This window comes from Ornithorhynchus anatinus, chromosome X5 (assembly GCF_004115215.2).
Source record: "Ornithorhynchus anatinus isolate Pmale09 chromosome X5, mOrnAna1.pri.v4, whole genome shotgun sequence".
Lineage (NCBI taxonomy): Eukaryota > Metazoa > Chordata > Mammalia > Monotremata > Ornithorhynchidae > Ornithorhynchus > Ornithorhynchus anatinus.
Window position 1 is genome coordinate 352,260 of NC_041753.1, and position 24,163 is coordinate 376,422.

A 24,163-nucleotide genomic window follows, 5' to 3' on the forward strand; every position below is an offset into this window, starting at 1 on the left:
GGCAGAGCTGGGATTCGAACTCATGAGCCCTGGGAATCAGGTTGTCCCACGTAAGGCTCACAGTTAATCCCCATTTTACAGATGAGGGAACTGAGGCACAGAGAAGTGAAGTGACTTGCCCACAGTCACCCAGCTGACAAGTGGCAGAGCCGGGATTCGAACTTATGACCTCTAGCTCCCAAGCCCGGGCTCTTTCCACTGAGCCACGCTGCTTCTGTCAAGTGGTGGTGCCAGGATTAGAACCCATGACCTCTGACTCCCAAGTCAGGGCTCTTTCCACTGAGCCACACTGCTTCTCGTGAATTGAATGAATGAATGAGCGAACAGTTGAAGATGGTGGTCAGGAAGGGAAGAAGGGCAGGGCAAGTGTTTTGATAAGGTGCAAAGGAATAGGGTCAGACGTGCAGGCGAAGTGGGGGGGATTTTGAGAGAAAGCAGGAGATCTTCTCTAGAGGTACTGCTGGGACAGATGGGAGAGTACAAGAAGAGGCAGGAGAAGAAAGGGACTGGGAAGGGGTAGGGGAGCTTTTTGGGAGATCACACCCGATGATCCTTTCGATTTTTTCACTAAAATAGGTGGCCAGGTCATTGGGGGCAAGGGATGAAGACAGCAGGGGGTTTGAGGAGGAAGTTAAATGTCTGGAACTGGCAAGAGTTATGGGCACGGATGTCAAACCGGGCGGAGAAACAATTTTGCCAAGCAGAGGAGAGGGCAGAGTTAAAGCACGTATGGGTTAACCTGAAGTGGGCGAGGTCGGCGTCATATCTTGATTTCCACCAGCAGCAAAAGCACAAGAGCAAAGGAAGCGGATTGGGGGGGGGGGAGTGGGGAGATTGATATCAGATTTGATCAATCAATGGTATTTATTGAGTGCTTACTATGCGTAGAGCACTGTGCTAAGCACTTGGGAGAGTAGGCTGTAATATAGTTGGTGGACAGGTTTCCTGCCCACAGTTCATTGTAAAGCCCGGCCCGCACACTCCACTCCTCTGCCGTTAACCTGCTAAATGGGCCTCCTTCTCGCCTATCCCTCCGTCGACCCCTGGTCCACGTCCTCCCTCCACACATCGCCAAACTAGCCCTCTTCAAAGCCCTACTCAGAGCTCACCTCCTCCAGGAGGCCTTCCCAGACTGAGCCCCCCTTTTCTTCTGCTCCTCCTCCCCTCCCCAGGGCCCCTCCTCCCTCCCTCTGCTCTTACCCCTTCCCCGCCCCACAGCACTTGTGTATATTTGTACGTGTTTATTATTCTATTTATTAATGATGCATTTACATCTACAATTCTATTTATCTATTTTGATGCTATTGATGCCTGTCTACCGGTTTTGTTTTGTTGGCTGTCTCCCCCCTTCTAGACTGTGAGCCCGTTGTTGGGTAGGGATTGTCTCTATCTGTTGCCGAATTGTACTTTCCAAGCGCTTAGTACAGTGCTCTGGCACAGATAATTACTCTCTCCTGCTTCAAAGCCTTATTGAAGGTCCATCTCCTCCAAAAAGCCTTCCTTAGGCCCTCCTCCCCTCTTTTCCACTTCCCACAAGTAAGCGCAGCTCTTACTTGCTCCTTCATATTTCCTCCCTCCCCCCACCCACAGCACATATGTATATATCTTTATCTATCCGAATATCTGTTATTTATTATTAATAACGATAATAATGATGGTATTTGTTAAGCGCTTACAATGTGCCAAGCACTGGGGTAAGTACAAGGTTATCAGGTTGTCTGGTATTTATTAAGCATTTGAGAAGCAGCGTGGCTCAGAGAAAACTGCACGGGCTTAGGAGTCAGAGGTCATGGGTTCTGATCCTGACTCTCCCACTTGTCAGCTGTGTGACCATGGGCAAGTCACGTAACTTCTCTGGGCCTCAGTTACCTCATCTGTAAAATGGGATTAACTGTGAGCCTCACGTGAGACCACCTGATGACCCTGTATCTCCCCCAGCGCTTAGAACAGTGCTCTGCACATAGTAAGCGCTTAACAAATACCAACATTATTCTTAATCAATACGACTGAATGAATGAACAAACGAACGAGAGGGAGTAGGCCCAACCGGAAGTGTGGCACTAACGCCCACAACCCGACCCGCGATCCACTTCCAGGCCGCTCTCTCCACTTCCGGAGGACTGGATCTCTATCGTCCGGCCGAGGGGGAGACGATGCCCCTTCTTTCCCCATCACGGCTCCCCCGCCTCCTCCTGCACGTTCGTTTCTCTTCCTCTAGGGGGCGCGGCCGGACACCTTAACGCCCGTCAGGGAGTTCCCGGCATCCCTCGCCCCACCCGCAGCCGCCCCTGGGGGAAAGGGGGAAGGCCACGCCCCCTGTCACCCGAGCCAATAGGAAGCCGGTTTTCCCGTGTGGGCGTGGCCTAAGACCGTCATCCATTCAGTGCTATTTATTGAGCGCTTAGTATGTGCAGAGCACTGTAGTAAGCGCTCGGAATGGACGATTCGGCAACAGAGACGATCCCCGCCCAATAAGGGGCTCACAGTCTAAACGGGGAAGACAGCAGAGCAAAACAAAACACGACATCATCAAGATTCATAATAATAATAATAATGTTGGTATTTGTTAAGCGCTTACTATGTGCACAGCACTGTTCTAAGCGCTGGGGTAGATACAGGGTAATCAGGATGTCCCACGTGAGGCTCACAGTTAATCCCCATTTTACAGATGAAGGAACTGAGGCACAGAGAAGTTAAGTGACTTACCCACAGTCACACAGGTGAGAAGTGGCAGAGCTGGGAGTCGAACCCATGACCTCTGACTCCCAAGCCCAGGCTCTTTCCACTGAGCCCCGCTGCTTCCCTAGAAGAAATAGAATCATGAGCATCACCCAGATTTGCTCCCTTTATAATAATAGTATTTGTTAAGCGCTTACTATGTGCCGGGCTCACAGTCTAAGCGACTCTGGATCGAAGCTCTCTGCAAATGGCTTCGGAGACAGTAGGGTCAATTAATCGGTGGTACTTATCGAGCGCTTACAGTGGACAAAACACTGTACTAAGTGCTTGGGAGAGTACGGTATAACAGAATTGAAAAGCAGCGTGGCTTTAGTGGCAAGAGCCCGGGCTTGGGAGTCGGAGGTGGTGGGTTCTAATCCTAACTCCGCCACTTGTCAGCTGTGTGATTTGGGCCAGTCACTTCGCTGATCGGTGCCTCGGTTACCTCATCTGGAAAATGGGGGTTAAGACTGTGAGCCCCACGTGGGACGACCTAATAACATTGTATCTAGCCCAGTGATTAGAACAGTGTTTGGCACATAGCGCTGAAGTACCAAAAAAAATAAATTGGTATATACTTTAGTAGTAGCCCAGGGAAGCAGCAGGGTCTAGGGGATAAGACCATGGGAGTCGGAGGACGTGGGTTCTAACGCCTCCTCTGTCACATGTCTGCTGTGTGACCTTAGGCAAGTCACTTCACTGGGCCTCAGTTACCCTATCTGTAAAATGGGGATTAATATTATTATGGTATCTGTTAAGCACTTAACTATGTACCAGGCACTGTAGTAAGCGCTGGGGTGGAGACAAGCAGATCATGTTGGATAGTCCCTGTCCCACGTGGGGCTCACAGTCTCAATCCCCATTTTACAGGTGAAGTAACTGAGGCACAGAGGAAGTGAAGTGACTTGCCCAAGGTCACACAGCAGACAAGTGGCAGAGCTGGGATTAGAACCCATGACCTTCTGACTCCTGGCCCATGGTCTAACGGCTACACTATGCTGCTTAAGCGCGTGAGCCCTATGTGGGACAGGCACTGTGTCCAACTTGATTACACTGTATCCAACCCAGTGCTTAGACCCGTGCTTGGCACATGGTAAGCGCTTAACCAACACCACAATTAGTTTTATTCGCTGCTAAAGTACTTGTTAAGAGGTCATTATGTTTCAAGCAAAATAATACTGTACTAAAGCTCTGTACTAAGGAGGGATAAATAAATAAATCCCTGCCGGGGATTCTTCCTTGCACTTCCTCCTCAGCTCTTCTACAGCTCTCTGCCATGCAGCCAGGGGATGGGCCTCAAAGCACCGTGTCCAATCTATCAATCAATCACATTCATTGAGCGCTTACTACGTTCATTCATTCAATAGTATTTATTGAGCGCTCACTATGTGCAGAGCACTGTAATAAGCGCTTGGAATGTACCATTCGGCAACAGAGACAATCCCTGACCAATTCATTCAATAGTATTTATTGAGCGCTTACTATGTGCAGAGGACTATACTAGGCGCTTGGAATGTACCATTTGGCAACAGATAGAGACAATCCCTGCCCAATGACGGGCTCACAGTCCAAACAGGAGAAAGTCTCTGTGCAAAGCACTGTACTAAACGCTTGGGAGAGTACCTGCCAACTGTGGTGTTTGGTTCTGTCCCAATCGCTCAATAGATGCCCTTGATGGATGGATGGATGGATGGATTACAGGCGGGAGTAAAGGGGAAGAGAAAGAGTTCCCAAAACAACTCTTGGAGAAGCAGCGTGGCTCAGTGGAAAAAGCCCGGACTTGGGAGTCAGAGGTCATGGGTTCTAATTCCACTCCGCCGCTGGTCAGCTGGGTGACTCTGAGCAAGTCACTTCACTTCTCTGGGCCTCAGTGACCTCATCTGTCAAATGGGGATGAAGACTGTGAGCCCCACGGGGGACCACCTCACCACCTTGTATCCCCCCAGCGCTTAGAACAGTGCTTTGCACATAGTAAGCGTTTAACAAATACCATCATCATTATTATTAGAGAAGCAGCATGGCTCAGTGGAAAGAGTCCGGGTTTGGGAGTCAGAGTTCATGGGTTCGAATCCCGGCTCTGTCACTTGTCAGCTGTGTGACTGTGGGCAAGTCACTTAACTTCTCTGTGCCTCAGTTCCCTCATCTGTAAAATGGGGATTAACTGTGAGCCTCACGTGGGCCAACCTGATTACCCTGTATCTACCCCAGTGCTTAGAACAGTGCTCTGCACCTAGTAAGCGCTTAACAAATACCAACATTATTATTATTACCATTCCAGCAGCCTAGAGAGGCCCCTCCTAAGTGTGGGGGAGGGCCTGGACTCTATGGTCGGAGCGTTCCAGCAGCCTAGAGAGGCCCGTCCTTGGTATCGCGGAGGACCCGGACTCTATGGTCCGAGCGTTCCAGCAGCCTAGAGAGGCCCGGCCCGAAAAGCCTCCTGGGAAGATGGCGACGCCCGGCGTTGGGGGCGGCCCCCCGACTCTATGGTCGGAGCGTTCCAGCAGCCTAGAGAGGCCCAGGCCGGGAAGCCTTGTGGGAAGACGGCGGCGCCCGGCGCCTCGCATGGCGCTGTACTGAGGACCCCGCCGAGAGGGTGAGGGGCCCCGGGGAGCTCCGTCGAGGGCGGGGAGGGGCTGGCGTCCCGAGGACCTTCCCGGCGCTTGGAAGGGAGGAAGGAGGCATGAGGGAGGTTGCAAGGAGAAGCAGCATGGCCCTGGTGGGTAGACCATGTGCCTGGGAGTCCGAAGGACCTGGGTTCTAATCTCGCTTCAACCACTTGTCTGCTGTGTGACCTTGGGTAAGTCACTTCTCCCCCCTCCCCCTTTTAGACTGTGAGTCCTTTGTGGGTGGGGAATGTCTGTACATGTTGCTGAATTGTACTTCCCAAGTAATAATAATGATGATGGCATTTGTTAAGCGCTTACTATATGCAAAGCACTGTTCTAAGCGCCGGAGGGAATATAAGGTGATCAGGTGGGGCTCACAGGCTTCATCCCCATTTTACAGATGAGGTAACAGGCACGGAGAAGTGAAGTGACTTGCCCAAAGTCACACAGCTGACAGCGAGTGAGCCGGGATTCGAACCCATGACCCCGGACTCAGTCCACTGAGCCACGCTGCTTCTCTGTACAGCGTCTTGCCCCCAGTAAGCGCTCAATAAATACGATTGAATGAATGAACTTCGCTTCTCTGGGCCTCTTTTCCCTTATCTGTAAAATGGGAATTAGGACTGGGGGCTCCATGGGGGACAGGGACTGTGTCCAACCCAGTCACCATGTAGCTACCCTAGCGTTTAGTAAACACTTATATCACCATTAATAATAATAACTAGTAATTTGTTCAGCACTATGTGTCAAGCATTGTTCTAAGGAGTGGGGTAATGATGTTGGTATTTGTTAAGCGCTTAGTATGTGCTGAGCACTGTTCTAAGCGCCGGGGGAGATACAGGGTCATCAGGTTGTCCCACGTGGGGCTCACAGTCTTCACCCCCATTTTACAGACGAGGTAACTGAGGCACAGAGAAGTGACTTGCCCACAGTCACACAGCTGACAAGAGGCAGATCCGGGATTCGAACCCATGACCTCTGACTCCCAAGCCCGGGTTCTTTCCACTAAGCCACGCTGCCTTGTTATTAGGGGAAGGGCCCCTGGGGGTGGGTTTGGAGGAGCAGGGGTAGGGGTCTGAAGCCCCCTCCCTTTCCCCGCAGGCCGCCTGGACCCTCCTGCGCCCGCCCCCCGCCCCCCGCCATGGAGGGTGCGAGCCGAGGACTGAACTTCGCCGAGCAACAGCTGCAACGGCACGGCTGGACCCCAGGTACTGTCGCCCCGCGGGGAGGAAGGCGGACAGAGGAGATCCCGGGGGATTTACTGAGCGCCTGCTGTCAGCAGAGGGTTGCACTAAGCGCTTGGGAGAGCAGAGTGTATTAATGACAAAGAGGGAGGAAGAGAAAAGGGCAAGAGAGTTGACCAAGGGGGCCCAGCTGTGAGTCGGGGCTGCTCCTTCATCATACTGACACCATCCTGGGAAGAGCCCGGGCCTGGGAGTCAAAGGACCTGGGTTCTAATCCCCGCTCCGCCACTCGTCTGCTGTGGGACCTTTGGGCAAGTCACTTCACTTCTCCGGGCCTCGGTTACCTCATCTGTACGATGGGCCTCAAAACCGGGAGCCCCATATGAGTCAGGGACTGTGTCCAACCTGACTGCCTCGTATCTACCCTGGTGCTTAGAACAGTGCTTGGCATATAATAAACGCTTAACAAATACCGCAGTTATTGTCTAGTCACTCTCCCCACCTTCAAAGCCTTATTGAAGGCACATCTCCTCCAAGAGGCTTTCCCTGACAAAACCCTTGTCCTACTCCCCTTTATTCACCCCTTCCTTAGCCCCATTCTCACTCATGTCCACACCTGTAATTCCCTGATACTCATGTCTGTCAGCCGCTCTACCCCGAAAGCTCCTCGCGGACAGGGAATGTGTCTCACTGTTACCTTGTATGCTCCCAAGCGCTTAGTACAGTGGTCGCACACCGTAAGCGCTCAGTAAATATGCTCGACCTCTTGTTCTCACCTCTCACCACCAGGGAAGGGCCTGGGCCGGCGAGAAGATGGGATCGCCAAGGCCATCAAAGTCAAGATGAAGCAGGACAATGCCGGGGTGAGGTGGGAGTGGGGCCGAGGGGACTGAGGAGGGAGTAAATGTCGGCACGGGGGGTGTGGGGAAGGGTCTCCTCGCCGCGGCTGACGGCTTCCCCCCACCCCAGGTAGGCCACGACCCCGCTGAGCAGTTCACCAACCACTGGTGGAGTCACCTGTTCAACCGGACGGCGGCCAAGATCGTGGTGGAGACGGGCCAGGTAGTCCCGGGGCCGGGGGGCCGGGGCCCTGTACGCGCGTTGGTTATATCCTATCCTCTCAAGACCTTCACACAATGCTCTGCACACAGTAAGCGCTCAAATACGAATGAAGGCTCCACTACTTGTCTGCTGTGTGGCCTTGGGCAAGTTGTTTCCCTTCTCTGTGCCTCATTTATAAAATGGGGATCCAGACTGAGCCCCCCGTGGGACGGGGACTGTGTCCAACCCGATTGGCTTGTCTCTACCCCAGCGCTTAGTGCGGTGCCTGGCATAAAAGAAGCGCTTAACAAATACCACAATTATGATGATGGTCCGCCCTACCCCCTGCAGAATGGCGTGCAGATGAAGACCAAGGAGGACACCTCCGCCAGCCGTTCCCGCAAGGCCCCTTCTCTGCTGTACGGCCATTTCGTCAAGGTGCGGCGGACGGGCAGCAGCGGGTGCTGTCGGGCTACCCCCCCCCCCCCTTTGCCCCAATTCCCGTTAACTGCCCCACCTCTTGCCCTCCCCCTCACCGCACCCTCCTTTCCTCTTTCCTTCTGGGTCACTTCGATTCGGTCCCTTTATTCACCAGCCCCACAGCACTTGAGGAAGCAGTGTGGTCGAGCGGGTAGAGGACGTGGGCTCTAATTCCGCCTCCACCACGTCTGCTGTGTGACCTTGGGCGAGTCGCTTCAGTCTTGGGCCTCAGTTACCTCATCTTTAAAAACGGGCATTAAGACTGGGAACCCCAAGTGGGACAGGGACTGTGTCCGACTCGACTTCCCTTTATCTATTTCGGTGCTTGGAACGGTGCTTGGCCCGGAGTAAGTGCTTAACAAATTCCAGAATTATTATATCCATCTTTAATTCACATTAACGTCTGTCTCCCCCTCTAGACCGTGAGCTCTTTGTGGGCAGGGAACGTGTCCATCAACTCTGTTGTACTCTCCCAAGAGCTTAGGACAGTGCTCTGTACCCAGGAAGCGCTCAATAAATAGGACTGATGGCTCGTTCACCCCCTAGAGTGCCACGCTCACTGCCAGCGGGGAGCAGCCAGCGGAGAAACCGCGGGACGGCCATGGCGGCGAAAACACGGACAAGTCAGGCCCTGCTGCTGGGTGAGGTAGGGGCAGGGAGGGAGGAAGGGGGCACCATTGGCATGGGGGGAGAGGGGTGCCGGGCTGGGCGTCCATGGTAACCCTCCCTCCCCGCTCCAGGCTGACCGACGAGGAGCTGGTCCGAGCATGCAGAGGCCGCACAGCCCACAAGTGAGCAGGGGTGGGCGGGGAGTGGACGGGCCGTGGGGGTCGAGGAGGGAGGCTTCCACCCCTGTTCCTCTTCCCTCCCTCTAACTTGACTGAAGGGCCCTTGGCTGGGTGACCGCGACCCGGCCGGTTGAGACACGTGTCTGCCGGGTGACCTTGGGCAAGTCGCTTCACTTCTCTGGGCCTCACTCCCTCATCCGTCAAACGGGGATGAAGATTGTGGGACACGGACAGTGTCCAACTTGATTACCTTGTACCTACCCCGGTGCTTAGAATACCGCAGTTATTCATTTCCCTTCTGCTGGGAAGCATGCGGGACCCCGTGCCCCCCGCGACACAAACAGTTGCTGCCATCCCACACCCTCCGCTCTGTCTCTGCAGGGGAGCCCGCCACGGTCTCACCATGAGCGCGAAGCTGGCCCGGCTGGAGGAGCAGGAGCGGGCATTCCTGGCTCGGCACGGACCGACAGCCGCCCCCAGCCCCTCAGCTCTCCCCCCGGGGGAGAGAACTGCAGTGGGGGCTCTGGGCTCGGAGGACGACGACACACACAAGAGGAAGAAGAGAAAGAAAAAGAGGGAGGAGAAGGAGCCCGAGGCTCAGGAGAGCGGAGATGGGGAGACGCAAGAGCGTGGAGACAGCCGGGGGGTAAAGAAGAAGAAGAAAAAAAAGAAGAAAGAGAGGATGGAGGAGGACCTGGAGGAGGAGGTTAGGGAGAATTTAGACGTGGCCCGAAGGAAAAAAAGGAAGAAAACAAAATCCTGAAGGGGCTGTGAGGGAGACCCCTCCCCGCCATCAGCAGAGCAGGAACCGGTGGACAGGCGGAAAGCAGTGACCCCCGGTCTGCCCCTTCCCAGCCTGCCTGGGAGGGGACCCCTGGGGGCATCTTGGAAATCGGGGTGCCCATCGTCCATCCCGGAGCCTTTAGGCAAGATGGTTCAACCAGTGCAGTGGACCTCTCGGGCCACCATCCCTGCCCCGCCAAGACTCATGGACACAGGGGAGTGGCATCATTTCCAAATCTGAGTTTGTTATTAAACGGATTAGTGCACGGTCACTGGCGGCCGGATCCCACGCCGGGTGCGGAGAAAAGGAGGGGCGGCGGCACGGCCCACCTCAGCTCAGGCGCAGGACGCAGTCGGTGCCCGGGTACGGGGGCAGGGCCAGCTGGTACTTCTCGGCCAGGGCCGGGGGGACGAAGCGGCCCCCCAAGTAGTGGTAGCGTCCGGTGAAGAAGCGGGCGGACATCTTGGGGGCAGTGAGGGAGACCAGCAGGTCCGGCTGCAGGCCTTCCGCGCTGCCCTTCTCGACGTCCCAGCCTGGGTGGGGGTACGGAGGAGGGGTAGGGGGTCAGCTAATGGTAATTATAAAAATAACGGTATCTGTTAAATGCTTACTATGCGCCAGGCACTGTACCAAGCGCTGGGATGGCTCAAGCAAATTGGGTTGGACACCGTCCCTGTCTCACATGGGGCTCAGTCTCAATACCCACTTTACAGATAAAGTCACTGAGGCAGGGAGAAGTGAAGTGACTTGCTCTAGGTCACGTAGCAGACAAATGGCAGAGCCCATAACCACCCCATTCCCAGGCGTCCCGTCCTCTATCCACCACGCCATGCTGCTTCTATTAAGCCCACCCAAGTCACCCTAGGGGTGGTCGGGGAAGGGAAGGATGGGCTTACCCGAGGGGACGTCGATACTGGCAATGGGCACCGTCACCTTGGCCAGGACCTGCAGGACGTCAGCAAACGGTGCCCGCACGGGACCCGCGAAGCTGAAGCCGAAGATGGCGTCGACCACGAGGCCGTAGAGTTCATCGACCAGCGCGGGCTGGCGGGGAGAAGGGGAGGGTTTGAGCGCCGAGGGAGAGTAGGCGCCCGGGGGACGCTCGGCGGGGGAGGGCAGGCTGACCCGAAAGGGTCCGGGGCCTGGAGAGAGGTTTGTGAGCCCACCTCGGGGGGGATGTCGGCGAGGAAGGGGATCTCCATCTTCTCACACTGGGTCACCAGGCCCTCAAAGAGCGGCCGGCTCGGCCTCTTGGGGTAATACACCGTCGGCGCGTAGCCCTGGGGGCCACAGGACACGAATGAGTCGGAGGGCAGGTCCCCGGTGTCCCGCGGCTCCCCCCACCCCAGCCGTCCTCATACTCACAAACAACTTGAGGTGGCGTGCACAGACCAGGCCGTCTCCTCCATTGTTCCCGGGACCACACAAGACCAGGACGGTTGGGGGGCTGCTGGGGAAGGAGTCAGGGGGGTAGGCCTTGGGGGTGCAGACACAGAAAGCTTTGAGTGACACGGACTGTCGCCCTCGCCAGTCCCAAAGTGTCCCATCTCTATCCACCCGCTGCCCCAGAAGAGCCCGCCCTTGACCCTCCCTAGAGCAACTCAGCCCAGACCAACACCGGGACTCACCTCTCCATCCCTGATTCCTCTCCAGTGACTCAGTGTGACCCATCCAACACCCCTGACTCGCCCCTCTCCATCCCTAACTCTTCCCCAGTGAGCCAGTACGGTCTATCTAGAGAAGCAGCGGCGTGGCTCAGTGGCAAGAGCCGGGGCTTGGGAGTCAGAGGGCATAGGTTCGATTCCCGGATCTGCCACTTAGCTGTGTGACTGTGGGCAAGTCACTTAACTTCTCTGTGCCTCAGTTACCTCATCTGGAAAATGGAGATTCAGACTGTGAGCCTCACGTGGGACAACCTGATGACCCTGTATCCACCCCAGCGCTTAGAACAGTGCTCTGCACATAGCAAGCGCTTAACAAATACCAACATTATTATTATCCAACGCCCCTGAATCGCCCCTCTCCATCCTCAACTCTCCCGCCGTGATCCAGCACGGCCCATCCAACACCCCTGACTCTCCTCCAGTGACCCAACAAGGACCATCCAACACCCCTAACTCTCCCCGAGCATGTTCGACTCCCCCCTCCTTCCCCGCTATCCCCCAGTGACCAGACACGGACGCCCGTGCGTGGATGCGTCCAAACGGCTGTGAAACCTGCTTAGCGTGTGATCTGTCCGTCCGGCCTCCCCGCCCACCCCGGTGGTCCCTCTCCGGCTGAGGCTCTTCTGGCGGGTGTGGACGGCCCCCCTGACCTTGGCGATGGCGGTGGCACAGCTCAGCCCGGCAAGCTCCATCAGCTGGTCCACACTGAATCGGTATTCGGTGAACAGGTCCTGGTCCACGGCCTGCGCCTCTTGCTGGCTGCGGGGCAAGGGTGGTTGGGCCGGGAAATCAATCAATCAATCGTATTTACCGAGCACTTGCAATGTACAGAGCACTGAGCTAAACGCTCGGGAGAATACAACAGAATGAGCAGAAACGTTCTTTGCCCGTGACTGATTTATAGACCAGAGGGCAGCATGTCACCTGCGGCTCCACCCCCTCCTCTCCTGCATGCCCAGGAAGGCGGTGAGGACAGCGGTTCCCTTTTTATGCTATTCGTTAAGCACCGTTAGAGAAGCAGCGTGGCTCATTCATTCATTCAATAGTATTTATTGAGCGCTTACTATGTGCAGAGCACTGTACTAAGCGCTTGGAATGGACAATTCGGCAACAGAGAGAGACAATCCCTGCCCACTGACGGGCTCACAGTCTTATCGGGGAGACAGACAAAAACAATAGCAATAAATAGAATCAAGGGGATGGACATCTCATTAACAAAATAAATAGGGTAATAAAAATATATACAAATGAGCGGACGAGCACAGTGCTGAGGGGAAGGGAGAGGAGGAGGAGCAGAGGGAAAGGGGGGGACAAAGGAAAGCTCAGTCTGGGAAGGCCTCTTGGAGGAGGTGAGCTAGTGGAAAGAGTCCAGGCCATGGGTTCTAATCCCCCGCTCCGCCACTTGTCAACTGTGTGTGTCTGTACGAGTCACTTAACTTCTCTGCGTCTCAGCTACCTCATCTGTAAAATAGAGATTAAGACTGCGAGCCCTACGTGGGTTTATAACCTTGTATCTACCCCAGCGCTTAAAACAGTGCTTGGCACATAGTAAGCACTTAAATACCATCATTACTATTATTATTATAGTACTGTCCTAAGCAGTGGAGGTAGATATAAACTGAGCAGGAGCAGGGTGGCTTAGTGGATAGAGCATGGGCCTGTGTGACAAGCAAAGTAGGCAGAGCCCAGGCCTGGGAGTCAGAAGGTCAAGAGTTCTAATCCTGGCTATGCCTCCTGTCTGCTGTGTGACTTGCCCAATTCACTTCTCTGGGCCTCAGTTCCCCCATCTCTAAAATGGGGATTGAGACTCTGAGCCCCATGTGGGACAGGGACTCTGTCCAATCCAATTCGCTTGTAATAATAATAATAATTACGCTGGCATTTAAGCGCTTACTATGTGCAAAGCACTGTTCTAAGCACTGGGGGGATACAAGGTGATCAGGTGGTCCCACGTGGGGCTCTCAGTCTTCATCCCCATTTTACAGATGAGGTCACTGAGGCCCAGAGAAGTGAAGTGACTTGCCCAAAGTCACACAACTGATAAGCGGCGGAGCCGGCATTCGAACCCATCACCTCTGACTCCCAAGCCCGGGCTCTTTCCACTGATCTACGCTGCTTCTCTCTGTATCCTCCCCAGCGCTTAATACAGTGCCTGGTATGCTATAAGCGCTTAACAAATACCTTGGGCATATCACTTCTCTGTGCCTCAGTTCCCTCATCTGTAAAATGGGAATGAAGACCTTGAGCCCCACGGGGGGACAACCTGATGACCTATCTACCCCAGTGTTTAGTACAGTGCTTGGCACAGAGTGAGCCCTTAAACACCATTATTATTATTATTCTCTGGGCCTCAGTTCCCTCATCTGTCAAATGGGGATGAAGACCCTGAGCCCCACAGGGGGGACAACCTGATGATCTTCTATCTACCCCAGTGCTCAGAACAGTGCTTGGCACAGAGTAAGTGCTTAACAAAAAACATCTGCAGCATGGCTCAATGGAGAGAGCCTGGACTTGGGAGTCAGAGGTCGTGGGTTCTAATCCTGGCTCCGCCATCTGTCTGTGTGACTTTGGACAAGTCACTTCACTTCTCTGGGCCTCAGTTCCCTCATCTGGAAAATGGGGATGGAGACTAGGAGCCCCATGGGGGACAGGGACGGTGTCCAGCCTGGTTACCTTGTACCTACCCCAGCGCTTAATACAGTGCCTGGTACATAATAATAATGTGGGTATTTGTTAAGCGCTTCCTATGTGCAGAGCACTGTTCTAAGCACTGGGGAGATACAGGGTCGTCAGGTTGTCCCACATGGGACTCACAGTCTTCATCCCCATTTTACAGATGAGGGAACTGAGGCTCGGAGAAGTGAAGTGACTTGCCCACGGTCACCCAGCTGACAAGTGGCAGAGCCGGGATTCGAACCTGTGACCTCTGACTCCCGAGCCCAGGCTCTTCCCACTGAGCCATGCTGCTTCTCTAAAAGCGCTTAACACATACCTTGGGCAAGTCACTTGACTGGGCCTCAGTTTCCTCATCTGGAAAATGGGGATGGAGATTGGGAGCCTCATGGGGGACAGAGATGGTGTCCAGCCTGGTTACCTTGTACCTACCCCAACGCTTAATACAGTGTCTGGTACATAATAAGCGCTTAAATACCTTGGGCAAGTCACTTCTCTGGGCCTCAGTTCCCTCATCTGGAAAATGGGGATGAAGACTGGGAGCCCCATGGGGGGCAGGGACGGTGTCCAGCCTGATTAACTTGTATCCTCCCCAGCGCTTCATACAGTGTCTGGTACATAATAAGCGCTTAAATACCTTGGGCAAGTCACTTCTCTGGGCCTCAGTTCCCTCATCTGGAAAATGGGGATGAAGAGTGGGGACCCCATGGGGGACAGGGGCGGTGTCCAGCCTGATTAACTTGTATCCTCCCCAGCGCTTCATACAGTGTCTGGTACATAGTAAGCGCTTAAATACCTTGGGCAAGTCACTTCTCTGGGCCTCAGTTCCCTCATCTGGAAAATGGGGATGAAGAGTGGGAACCTGGTTACCCTGTGCCTACCCCAGCGCTTAGAAGAGTGCTTGGCGCCTACTAAGCGCTCAACGGGCACCATGACTATCCTCATCAGCAGGTGGGAGTTGGGCAGGGTCGTCCGGGGAGGGGGGGGGAAGGGGAAACGGGTGGCGTCGTCCACTCACCTGAGGTATTTCATCATGGCGGCGGGGCCCGGCCCGCCCTGGCGCGCGCCCGCCCAGCGCGCGCCGCCCCAGGCCGGCGCCGGGCAGCGCGCGCCGGGCCCCAGCAGCCCCCGCGCCGACGAGCGCGCGCCGGACCCCAGCAGCCCCAACCCCAGCCCCAGCCCCAGCAGCGCGCGCAGCCCGGACATGGACCCCCACCGCCGCCTCCTCCTCCTCGCCCCGCCCCCCCTCCGGAACTGCGCAGGCGCGCTGAGGCCCGCTGGCTTCTGCGCCGGCGCAGTGGGCGTCGCTCCTTTGCGCAGGCGCTGTGGGGAACTCTGTGTGTGTGTGTGTGCGTGTGTGTGCGCCTTGCGCAGGCGCACTGGGCGGGAGGGTGCTCCCCTCTGCGCATGCGCCGCGCGCTCCCAGCGCAGATCGGGCGAAGGCAGGGCGGGAATCAAGTGTTAAGCGCTTACTATGTGTCGAGCACTGCTCTAAGCGCTGGGGTGGGTAAAAGGACATCAGGTTGTCCCCCGTGGGGCTCACGGTTTTAATGCCCATTTGACAGATAATAATAACGTTGGTATTTGTTAAACGTTTAGGATTGAAGATCATCAGGATGTCCCACGTGGGGCTCACAGTTTTAATCCGCATTGGATAGACGATAATAATGTTGGCATTTGTTAAGCGCTTACTATGTGCAGAGCACTGCTCTAAGCGCTGGGGTCGACACAAGGGTATCAGGTTGTCCCCCGTGGGGTTCACAGTTTTAATGCCCATTTGACAGGTAATAATAATAGTAATAATGTTGGTATTTGTTAAGCGCTTACTATGGGCCGAGCACTGCTCTAAGCGCTGGGGTGGACACAAGGGCATCAGGTTGTCCCACGAGGGACTCACGGTGTTAATCCCCATTTTACAGATGAGGTAACTGAGGCACAGAGAAGTTAAGCGGCTTGCCCAAGGTCACACAGCAGACAAGTAGCAGAGCCGGGATCAGACCCCGTATCCACTGACTCCCAAGCTCGGGCTTTTTCCACTAAGCCACGGTGCTTCCCAAATAATGGTCTTTGTTAAGCGCTTACTATGTGCCAAGCACTCTTCTAAGCGCTGGGGGGATAGAAGGTGGTCAGGTTGCCCCACGTGGGTCTCACAGTCTTCACCCCCATTTTCCAGATGGGGTAACTGAGGCACAGAGAAGTTGCATGACTTGCCCAAAGTCACGCAGCTGACAAGTGGCGGAGTCAGGATTAGAACCCCTGACCTCTGATTCCCAAGCCCATGCTCTTTCCACTAAGCCACCCTCAACAAATACCATTATTATTATTCAATAGTATTTATTGCGCGCTTACTATGTGCAGAGCACTGTACTAAGCGCTTGGAATGAACAAGTCGGCAACAGATAGAGACAGTCCCTGCCGTTTGACGGGTTTACAGTCTAATCGGGGGAGACGGACAGACAAGAACAATGGCGATAAATAGAGTCAAGGGGAAGAACATCTCGTAAAAACAACGGCAACTAAATAGAATCGAGGCGATGTACATTTCATTAACAAAATAAATAGGGTAATAAATATATATTATTTGTTGCAATTATTATTATTACATGGGGCTCACAGTCTTCATCCCCATTTTGCAGAGGAGGAAACTGAGGCCCAGAGAAGTGAAGCGACTTACCCAAGGTCTCTAAAACACTGCATTAAGCGCTTGGGGGAGTACAACAGTAGGTCTAGACAAGTCCCGGCCCACAAGGAGGAGACAGATATTAAAGGGAAAGTAGAGGTGAATTTGTTGTACTCTCCCCAGCATTCAGTACAGGAGCAGTTGAGGAGCAGCGTGGCTCGGTGGAAAGAGCATGGGTTTGGGACCCAGAGAACACTAGAGCACTGTTCTAAGCGCTGGGGTAGATCCAAGGTCATCAGGTTGTCCCCCGTGGGGCTCCCAGGCTTCATCCCCATTTGACAGAGGAGGAAACTGAGGCCCAGAGAAGTGACGGGACTGGCCCGTGGTCACACAGCTGACAAGCGGCGGATTCGGGATTAGAACCCACGACCGCTGACTCCCAAGCCCGGGCTCTTTCCAGGTCCGCCCCCCCTGGACTGGCCCCGCCCCTGCCTCACCTAATGATAATAATGTTGGTATTTGTTAAACACTTACTCTGTGACAAGCACTGTTCCAAGCCCTGGGGGTGAATACAAGGTGATCAGGTTGTCCCCCGTGGGGCTCCCAGGCTTCATCCCCATTTTACAGATGAGGGAACTGAGGCACAGAGAAGTGAAGGGACTTAATAATAATAATAATAATAATAATAATAATAATAATAATAATAATAATAATGTTGGTGTTTGTTAAGCGCTTACTTTGTGCCGAGCACTGTTCTAAGCGCTGGGGTAGACACAGGGGAATCAGATTGTCCCACGTGGGGCTCACAGTCTTCATCCCCATTTTACAGATGAGGGAACTGAGGCACAGAGAAGTTAAGTGACCTGCCCACAGTCACCCCGCTGACAAGCGGAGGAGTCGGGATTAGAACCCACGACCCCTGACTCCCAAGGCCGGACTCTTGGGGGAGCTCCGCCCCTCTGTATCGGCCCCACCACCTGGACTAACGACGCCCCCTCTGCTTTGGCCTCGCCCACCCTCTGGACTACCCACGCCCCTGTCCCTCATAGCCCCGACCCTTGTAATAATAATAATGTTGGTATTTGTTAAGCGCTTACTGTGTGCAGAGCACTGTTCCAAGCGCTGGGGGAGATCCAGGGTCATCAGGTGGTCCCACGTGAGGCTCACAGTCTTCATCCCCATTTGACAGATGAAGTCACTGAGGCCCGGAGAAGTGAAGTGACTTGCCCCCAGTCACCCAGCTGACAAGTGGCGGACGCGGAATTCGAACCCAGGCCCTCTGTCTCCCAAGCCAGGGCTCTTTCCACTGAGCCACGCTGCTTCTCTTCTTGTCCGAGAGCTCCGCCCACCCTCTGGACTAGCCCCGTCCCCGTGAGCCCCGCCCACCCCCTGCATTGATGATGATGATGGTATTTGTTAATAATGTTGGTATTTGTGAAGCACTTACTATGTGCAGAGCACTGTTCTAAGCGCTGGGGTAGACACAGGGGAATCAGGTGGTCCCACGTGGGGCTCACAGTCTTAATCCCATTTTACAGATGAGGTCACTGAGGCACAGAGAAGTGAAGTGACTTGCCCACAGTCACACAGCTGACGAGTGGCAGAGCCGGGATTCGAACCCCTGACCTCTGACTCCAAAGCCCGGGCTCTTTCCACTGAGCCACGCTGCTTCTCAAGCTTCTTAAGCGCTTACTATGTGCCGAGCACTGTTCTAAGCGCTGGGGTAGATACAAGGTCATTAGGTTGTCCCCGTGGGGCTCCCGGTCTTCATCCCCATTTGACAGTTGAGGGAACTGAGGCCCAGAGAAGTGAAGTGACCTGCCCGAAGTCACACAGCTGACAAGCGGCGGAGCGGGATTAGAACCCACGACCTCTGACTCCCCAGCCCGGGCTCTTTCCACTGAGCCACGCTGCTTTCCGATGCCCCGCCCTGGGAGCGACCCCCGCCCTCTGTATTAGCCCCACCCCAGGCGCTCCGCCCACCCTCCGGCCTAGTCCCGCCCCCCCCCCCCCCCGGACCACTAATAGTCACGATGGCTTTTGTTAAGCGCTTACTACGTGCCAAGCCCTGTTCTAATAATAATAATAATGCTGGTATTTGTCAAGCGCTTACTATGTGCAGAGCACTGTTCTAAGCGCTGGGGAAGATAGAGGGTAATCGGGTTGTCCCACGTGAGGCTCACAGCCAATCCCCCTTTTCCAGATGAGGTCACTGAGGCCCAGAGACGTGAAGCGACTTGCCCACAGTCACACGGCTGACAAGTGGCAGAGTCGGGATTCGAACCCAGGACCTCTCGATTCCCAAGCCCGTCCTCTTTCCACGGAGCCAAGCTGCTTTTCTAAACGCTGGGGAAGTCCAAGTTTACCAGGTTGTCCCCCGTGGGGCTCGCAGTCTCAATCCCCATTTTCCAGGTGAGGTCACTGAGGCCGAGAGAAGTGAAGTGACTCGCCCAAAGTCACCCAGCTGACAAGGGGAGGAGGCGGGATTAGAACCCGCGACCTCTGACTCCCCAGCCCGCGCTCTTTCCAGTAAACCACGCTGCCCCGTCCCAGTTGCTCCGCCCGCCCCTGGAACTCCGCCCACCTCCTGGACTAATAATGATAATGACGATATTTGTTAAGCGCTTACTATGTGCCAGGCACTGTTCTAAGCGCTGGGGCAGATATGAGGTCATCAGGTTGTCCCACGTGGGGCTCACAGTCCCCATCCCCATTTTCCAGACGAGGCAACTGAGGCCCAGAGAAGTGAAGTGATTTGCCCACGGTCACCCAGCAGGAAAGCGGCAGAGGTAGGATTCGAACCCAGGACCATCTGACTCCCAGACCCAGGCTCCCTCCACTCCACCTAGCCCCGCCGCCCCTCTGGATGGGGACTCAGCGTGGCCCAGTGGAAAGAGCCCGGGCTTGGGAGTCGGAGGTCATGGGTTCGAATTCCGACTCCGCCCCTTGTCGGCTGGGTGACTGTGGGCAAGTCACTTCCCTTCTGTGTGCCTCAGTGACCTCATCTGGAAAATGGGGATGAAAACTGTGAGGCTCACGTGGGACCACCTGATGACCCTGTATCTCCCCCAGCGCTTAGAACAGTGCTCTGCACACAGAAAGCGCTTAACAAATACCAACATTATTATTATTATTATTATAATGGGAGCGGTCGAGGGAGCGAGGGGAGCCGGGGGTCCCCAAGCTCAGCGACGTCTAGACACTTAATTAGGTGGTTGGAGCAGATCCGGGCTCGGGGATCCCCCGGGGAGACCCCCCCCCCCCGCAGAAACAGTGCTTGGAGATCTCCAGGGACGGGGGCCGAGGGAGGTGAGGCAGCCCCCGGCCCCCAGGAGACTCCTGGCTCCTGCCTACTGTCTAGCCTCACTCCCTGCTACTGCCGTTTACTGCTCTTTCCCTTTCCCCCCGCCCCCGGGGTGAGATCATTGTTCTTGTCTGTCCGTCTCCCCCGATTAGACTGTAAGCCCGTCAAAGGGCAGGGACTGTCTCTATCTGTTGCCAACTTGTTCATTCCAAGCGCTTAGTACAGGGCTCTGCACATAGTAAGCGCTCAATAAATACTATTGAATGAATGAATGAATCATCCTGGCCGCCGCTCGGCTCCTCGCAGTCCCTCCCCTCACCCCCCACCCCCTCTAGTGCCAAACTGGTCGGTGGCCCGGTGGGGAGGGGGCCGGGCCAGGGCCAGGGGGAGACTCTGTCGCCTTTGTTTACCCCACCGCCCTGTCTGCGGGGCTAATTAATAATAATAATAATAATAATGTTGGTATTTGTTAAGCGCTCACTCTGTCCAGAGCACTGTTCTAAGCGCTGGGGGAGATACAGGGTGATCAGGTGGTCCCACGTGGGGCTCACAGTTTTCACCCCCATTTTACAGATGAGGTCACTGAGGCACAGAGATGTGAAGTGACTTGCCCACAGTCACCCAGCTGACAGGTGGCGGAACCGGGACTCGAACCCATGAGCTAATTCCAGCCCAATTCCCAAGACACCAGGAGAAGGGGGGGGAAACTGACAGTTTTCCCAACACAACACATACCCCCCTGCCTGAGTTTGTGTGTGTGTGTGTGTGTGTGAATATGCATATATATGAATATACTGTCCCTACAATAATCATAATGTTGTTATTTGTTAAGCGCTTACTATGTGCCAAGCACTGTTCTAAGTGCTGGGGTAATAATAATAATAATAATGTTGGTATTTGTTAAGGGCTTACTATGTGCAGAGCACTGTTCTAAGCGCTGGCGTAGACACAAGGGAATCAGGTTGTCCCACGTGGGGCTCACAATCTTAATCCCCATTTTACAGATGAGGTAACTGAGGCGCAGAGAAGTTAAGTGACTCGCCCTCAGTCACACAGCTGACCAGTGGCGGAGCTGGGATTCGAACCCATGATCTCTGACTCCAAAGCCCGTGCTCTTTCCACTGAGCCACGCTGGGGTAGATACAGGGTCATCGGGTGGTCCCATGTGAGGCTCCCAGTTAATCCATTTTACAGATGAGGTAACTGAGGCACAGAGAAGTTAAGTGACTTGCCCACAGTCACACAGCTGACAAGTGGCAAAGCGGGGATATATGTGTATGTGTGTGTGAATATACTGTCCCTACAATAATAATAACAATGTTATTTGTTAAGCGCTTACTATGTGCAGAGCACTGTTCTAAGCGCTGGGGTAATAGTAATAATAATATTGGTATTGGCTAAGCGCTTACTATGTGCAGAGCACTGTTCTAAGCACTGGGGTAGACACGGGGTAAACAGGTGGTCCCATCTGAGGCTCACAGTTAATCCTCATTTTACAGATGAGGTAACTGAGGCACAGAGAAGTGAAGTGACGTGCCCACAGTCACACAGCTGACAAGGGGCAGAGCCGGGATTCGAACCCATGACCTCTGACTCCCAAGCCCGGGCTCTTGCCACTGAGCCACGCTGTTTCTCTAGATATAGGGTCATCAGGTTGCCCCCCGTGAGGTTCCCGGTCTTCATCCCCATTTGACCGACGAGGTCACCGAGAAATGAAGTGACTTGCCCAAAGTCACACAGCTGACGGGTGGCGGAGCCGGGAATCGAACCCATGACCTCTGACTCCCAAGCCCGGGCTCTTGCCACTGAGCCACGTTGCTTCTTATTAGTCACTCATTCATTCATTCATTCAATCGTATTTGTTGAGTGCTTTCTGGGGGCAGGGTACTGTACTAAGCGTTAGGGAGAGTATAATACAGCAATAAACGGACACATTCCCTCCCCACAGCAAGTTTACAGTCTGGGGCCGGGGGGGGGGGGGAGGAGACACTAATATAGATAAACAAATGACACATAAGCAGCAGGGCCCAGGGAATAGAGCCCGGGCCCGGAAGTCCGAAGGACCTGGGTTCTAATCCCGGCCCCATCCGCTGGTCTGCTGCGTGACCTTGGGCAAGTCACTTCACTTCTCTGGGCCTCGGTTACCTCAACTCTAAAATGGGGATGGAGGCCGTGAGCCCTACGTGGGACAGGGACTGTGTCTGGGCCTATTAGCTTGACTCTACCCCAGCGCTTAGTACAGTGCTTGGCACATAGTAAGCGCTTAACAACTACGACAATCATTGTTATTATTACGCGCTGTGGGTCTGGGAGTAGGGGGATGAATAAAGAGAGCAAATCGGGGGGACGCAGAAGGGAGAGGGAGAAAAGGAAAGGAGGGCTTAGTCAGGGAAGGCTTCTCGGGGGAGAGGGGCCTTCGACGAGGCTCTGAAGCGGGGGGAGTCATTGTCGGATAATAATGATAATAATAATGATGGCGCTTACTATGTGCCAAGCGCCGTTCTAAATGCTGGGGTGGACACGAGGTGATCAGGTTGTCCCCCCCGGGAGGCTCGTAGTCTTCATCCCCATTTTCCAGATGAGGTCACTGAGGCCCAGAGAAGCCAAGCGACCTGCCCAAGGTCACCCAGCCGACGAGGGGCGGAGCCGGGATGGGAACCCATGACCTCCGACTCCCAAGATGAAGGAACTGAGGCCCAGAGAGAGGGTGGGTCCCACCGTCGTGGCCCAGGGGCTAGACCACAGGCCTGGGAGTCGGACGGACCTGGGTTCTAATCCTAGCTCCGCCACCCGCCTGCCGTGTGACCTCGGACAAGTCGCTTCACCTCTCCGGGCCTCAGTTCCCTCATCCGCGAAAGGGGGATTAAGGCCGCGAGCCCCACGCGGGACAGGGAGGGTGTCCATCCCGATTAACCCGTATCTACCCCAGCGATCAGAACAGCGCCCGGCACAGAGTGAGCGCTTAACGGGTCCCGAAATAATAATCAGGTGGCCCGCGTGAGGTCCCAGAGCCGGGCCTTGGCACCCCAGGAGCCCAGCGCCCCTGCCCACCCCATCCTCCGTCCACACTAGACCCCCGCCGCCCTCGGAGGTCTCGTTCCGCCCCGCTCTGCGGCCGGGGGTCATCTCATCCATCCCCCCGTCCTCGAGCCGGCTCCTGAGGCCTCCCTTCGCGGCCTGGGGCCCTCGGGTCTGGCCCGGTGCGGATGGCGCCCCGCTTCCAAGCCTCTCCCACCCCGCGCCTTTCCTCGAACCCCACCCCCGTCGGTCTCAGTACGACGCCCCGCACGCGGTGAGCGCCTCTCCGGCAGTCAGTCGACGGACCTTATCGAGAAGCAGCGCGGGACAGCGGCTAGGGCCCGGACCTGGGGGGGGTCAGAAGGTCACGGGTTCCGATCCCGGTTCCGCCGCTTGCCTGCCGCGGGACCCCGGGCAAGTCACGTCACCTCTACTGCGCCTCAGTTCCCTCCTCTGAAAAACGGGGATCGAGACTCCGGGCGCCACGTGGGGCGGGGTCTGCGTCCCATCCGATCTGCCTGTTTCCACCCCAGCGTTTAGTGCAGTGCCTGGCACACAGTCAGTGCTTGACAGATACCACTGTCGCTATGAGCGAACGCTGTCCCCGGGCAGAGCTCTGTGCTGAGCGCTCGGGAGAGTACAACAGAATCGTCCAACGTGTTCCCTGCCCATAAGAAGCACTATTCCTACCAAGAATCTATTACTACATCCCCCTCCTACCCGCTGCGTTATGGGCCCGGGGTGTGTGTGTGTGGGGGGTTCCTAGCCCATCTAAAGTCCTTTCCTTCCCGCCCCCTCACCTCCAGACCTGTGCCCCCCCCCCACGCACACACGAACACACACAATGTCCCCCTCCCCACCGACCCCCCCCAAAATGTCCCCCTCCCCACCCACCCCCACATAGTGTCCCCCTCCCCACCCACCCAGTGTCCCCTTCCACACCCACACCCCGCACAGTGTCCCCCACCTACCCCCACAGTGTCCCCCTCCATACAGCGTCCCTTTCCACACCCACCCCCCACAAAGGGTCTCCCTCCACACCCACTCCCCCCCAGTGTCCCCCTCCCCCCCACCCAGTGTCCCCCTCCCCCGCCACCCCCCATCCAGCGTCCCCCTCCACACCCACCCAGCATCACCTTTCACACCTCCAGACCCACCCCCCACCCAGCGTCCCCCTCCACCCCCACCCAGCATCACCTTCCACCCCCCCCCAGGGTCCCTCTCCCCCCCCACGCCCCCCCACCCCCCGAGGTCCCCTCCCCCCCCCCCCCAGCGCCTCCCTC

At 55.5% G+C, this 24,163-nt stretch overlaps 2 protein-coding genes across 3 annotated transcripts; one reads left to right on the top strand and one right to left on the bottom strand.

The window, feature by feature from the left end:
* Window positions 1-5,181: 5,181 nt before the first annotated feature.
* On the top strand, window positions 5,182-9,872 carry GPATCH4 (G-patch domain containing 4). Of its 2 annotated transcripts, none has more exons than XM_029055823.2 (8): window positions 5,182-5,311; window positions 6,426-6,532; window positions 7,298-7,371; window positions 7,478-7,570; window positions 7,901-7,987; window positions 8,576-8,670; window positions 8,770-8,820; window positions 9,199-9,872. In XM_029055823.2, the coding sequence occupies exons 1-8, from the start codon at window positions 5,202-5,204 to the stop codon at window positions 9,578-9,580; spliced, it is 999 nt and encodes a 332-aa protein (XP_028911656.1). In that variant the 5' UTR covers window positions 5,182-5,201; the 3' UTR covers window positions 9,581-9,872. The 2 variants fall into 2 exon arrangements, with proteins under 2 accessions (XP_028911656.1, XP_028911657.1); XM_029055824.2 differs by lacking the exon at window positions 5,182-5,311 and adding an exon at window positions 5,482-5,515.
* NAXE (NAD(P)HX epimerase) lies at window positions 9,826-15,159 on the bottom strand. Its single transcript, XM_029055826.1, has 6 exons — window positions 14,957-15,159; window positions 11,916-12,024; window positions 10,967-11,077; window positions 10,768-10,881; window positions 10,498-10,645; window positions 9,826-10,134 (listed from the first exon to the last, which is right to left on the bottom strand). The coding sequence occupies exons 1-6, from the start codon at window positions 15,142-15,144 to the stop codon at window positions 9,932-9,934; spliced, it is 873 nt and encodes a 290-aa protein (XP_028911659.1). The 5' UTR covers window positions 15,145-15,159; the 3' UTR covers window positions 9,826-9,931.
* Between the last annotated feature and the right edge of the window lie 9,004 nt (window positions 15,160-24,163).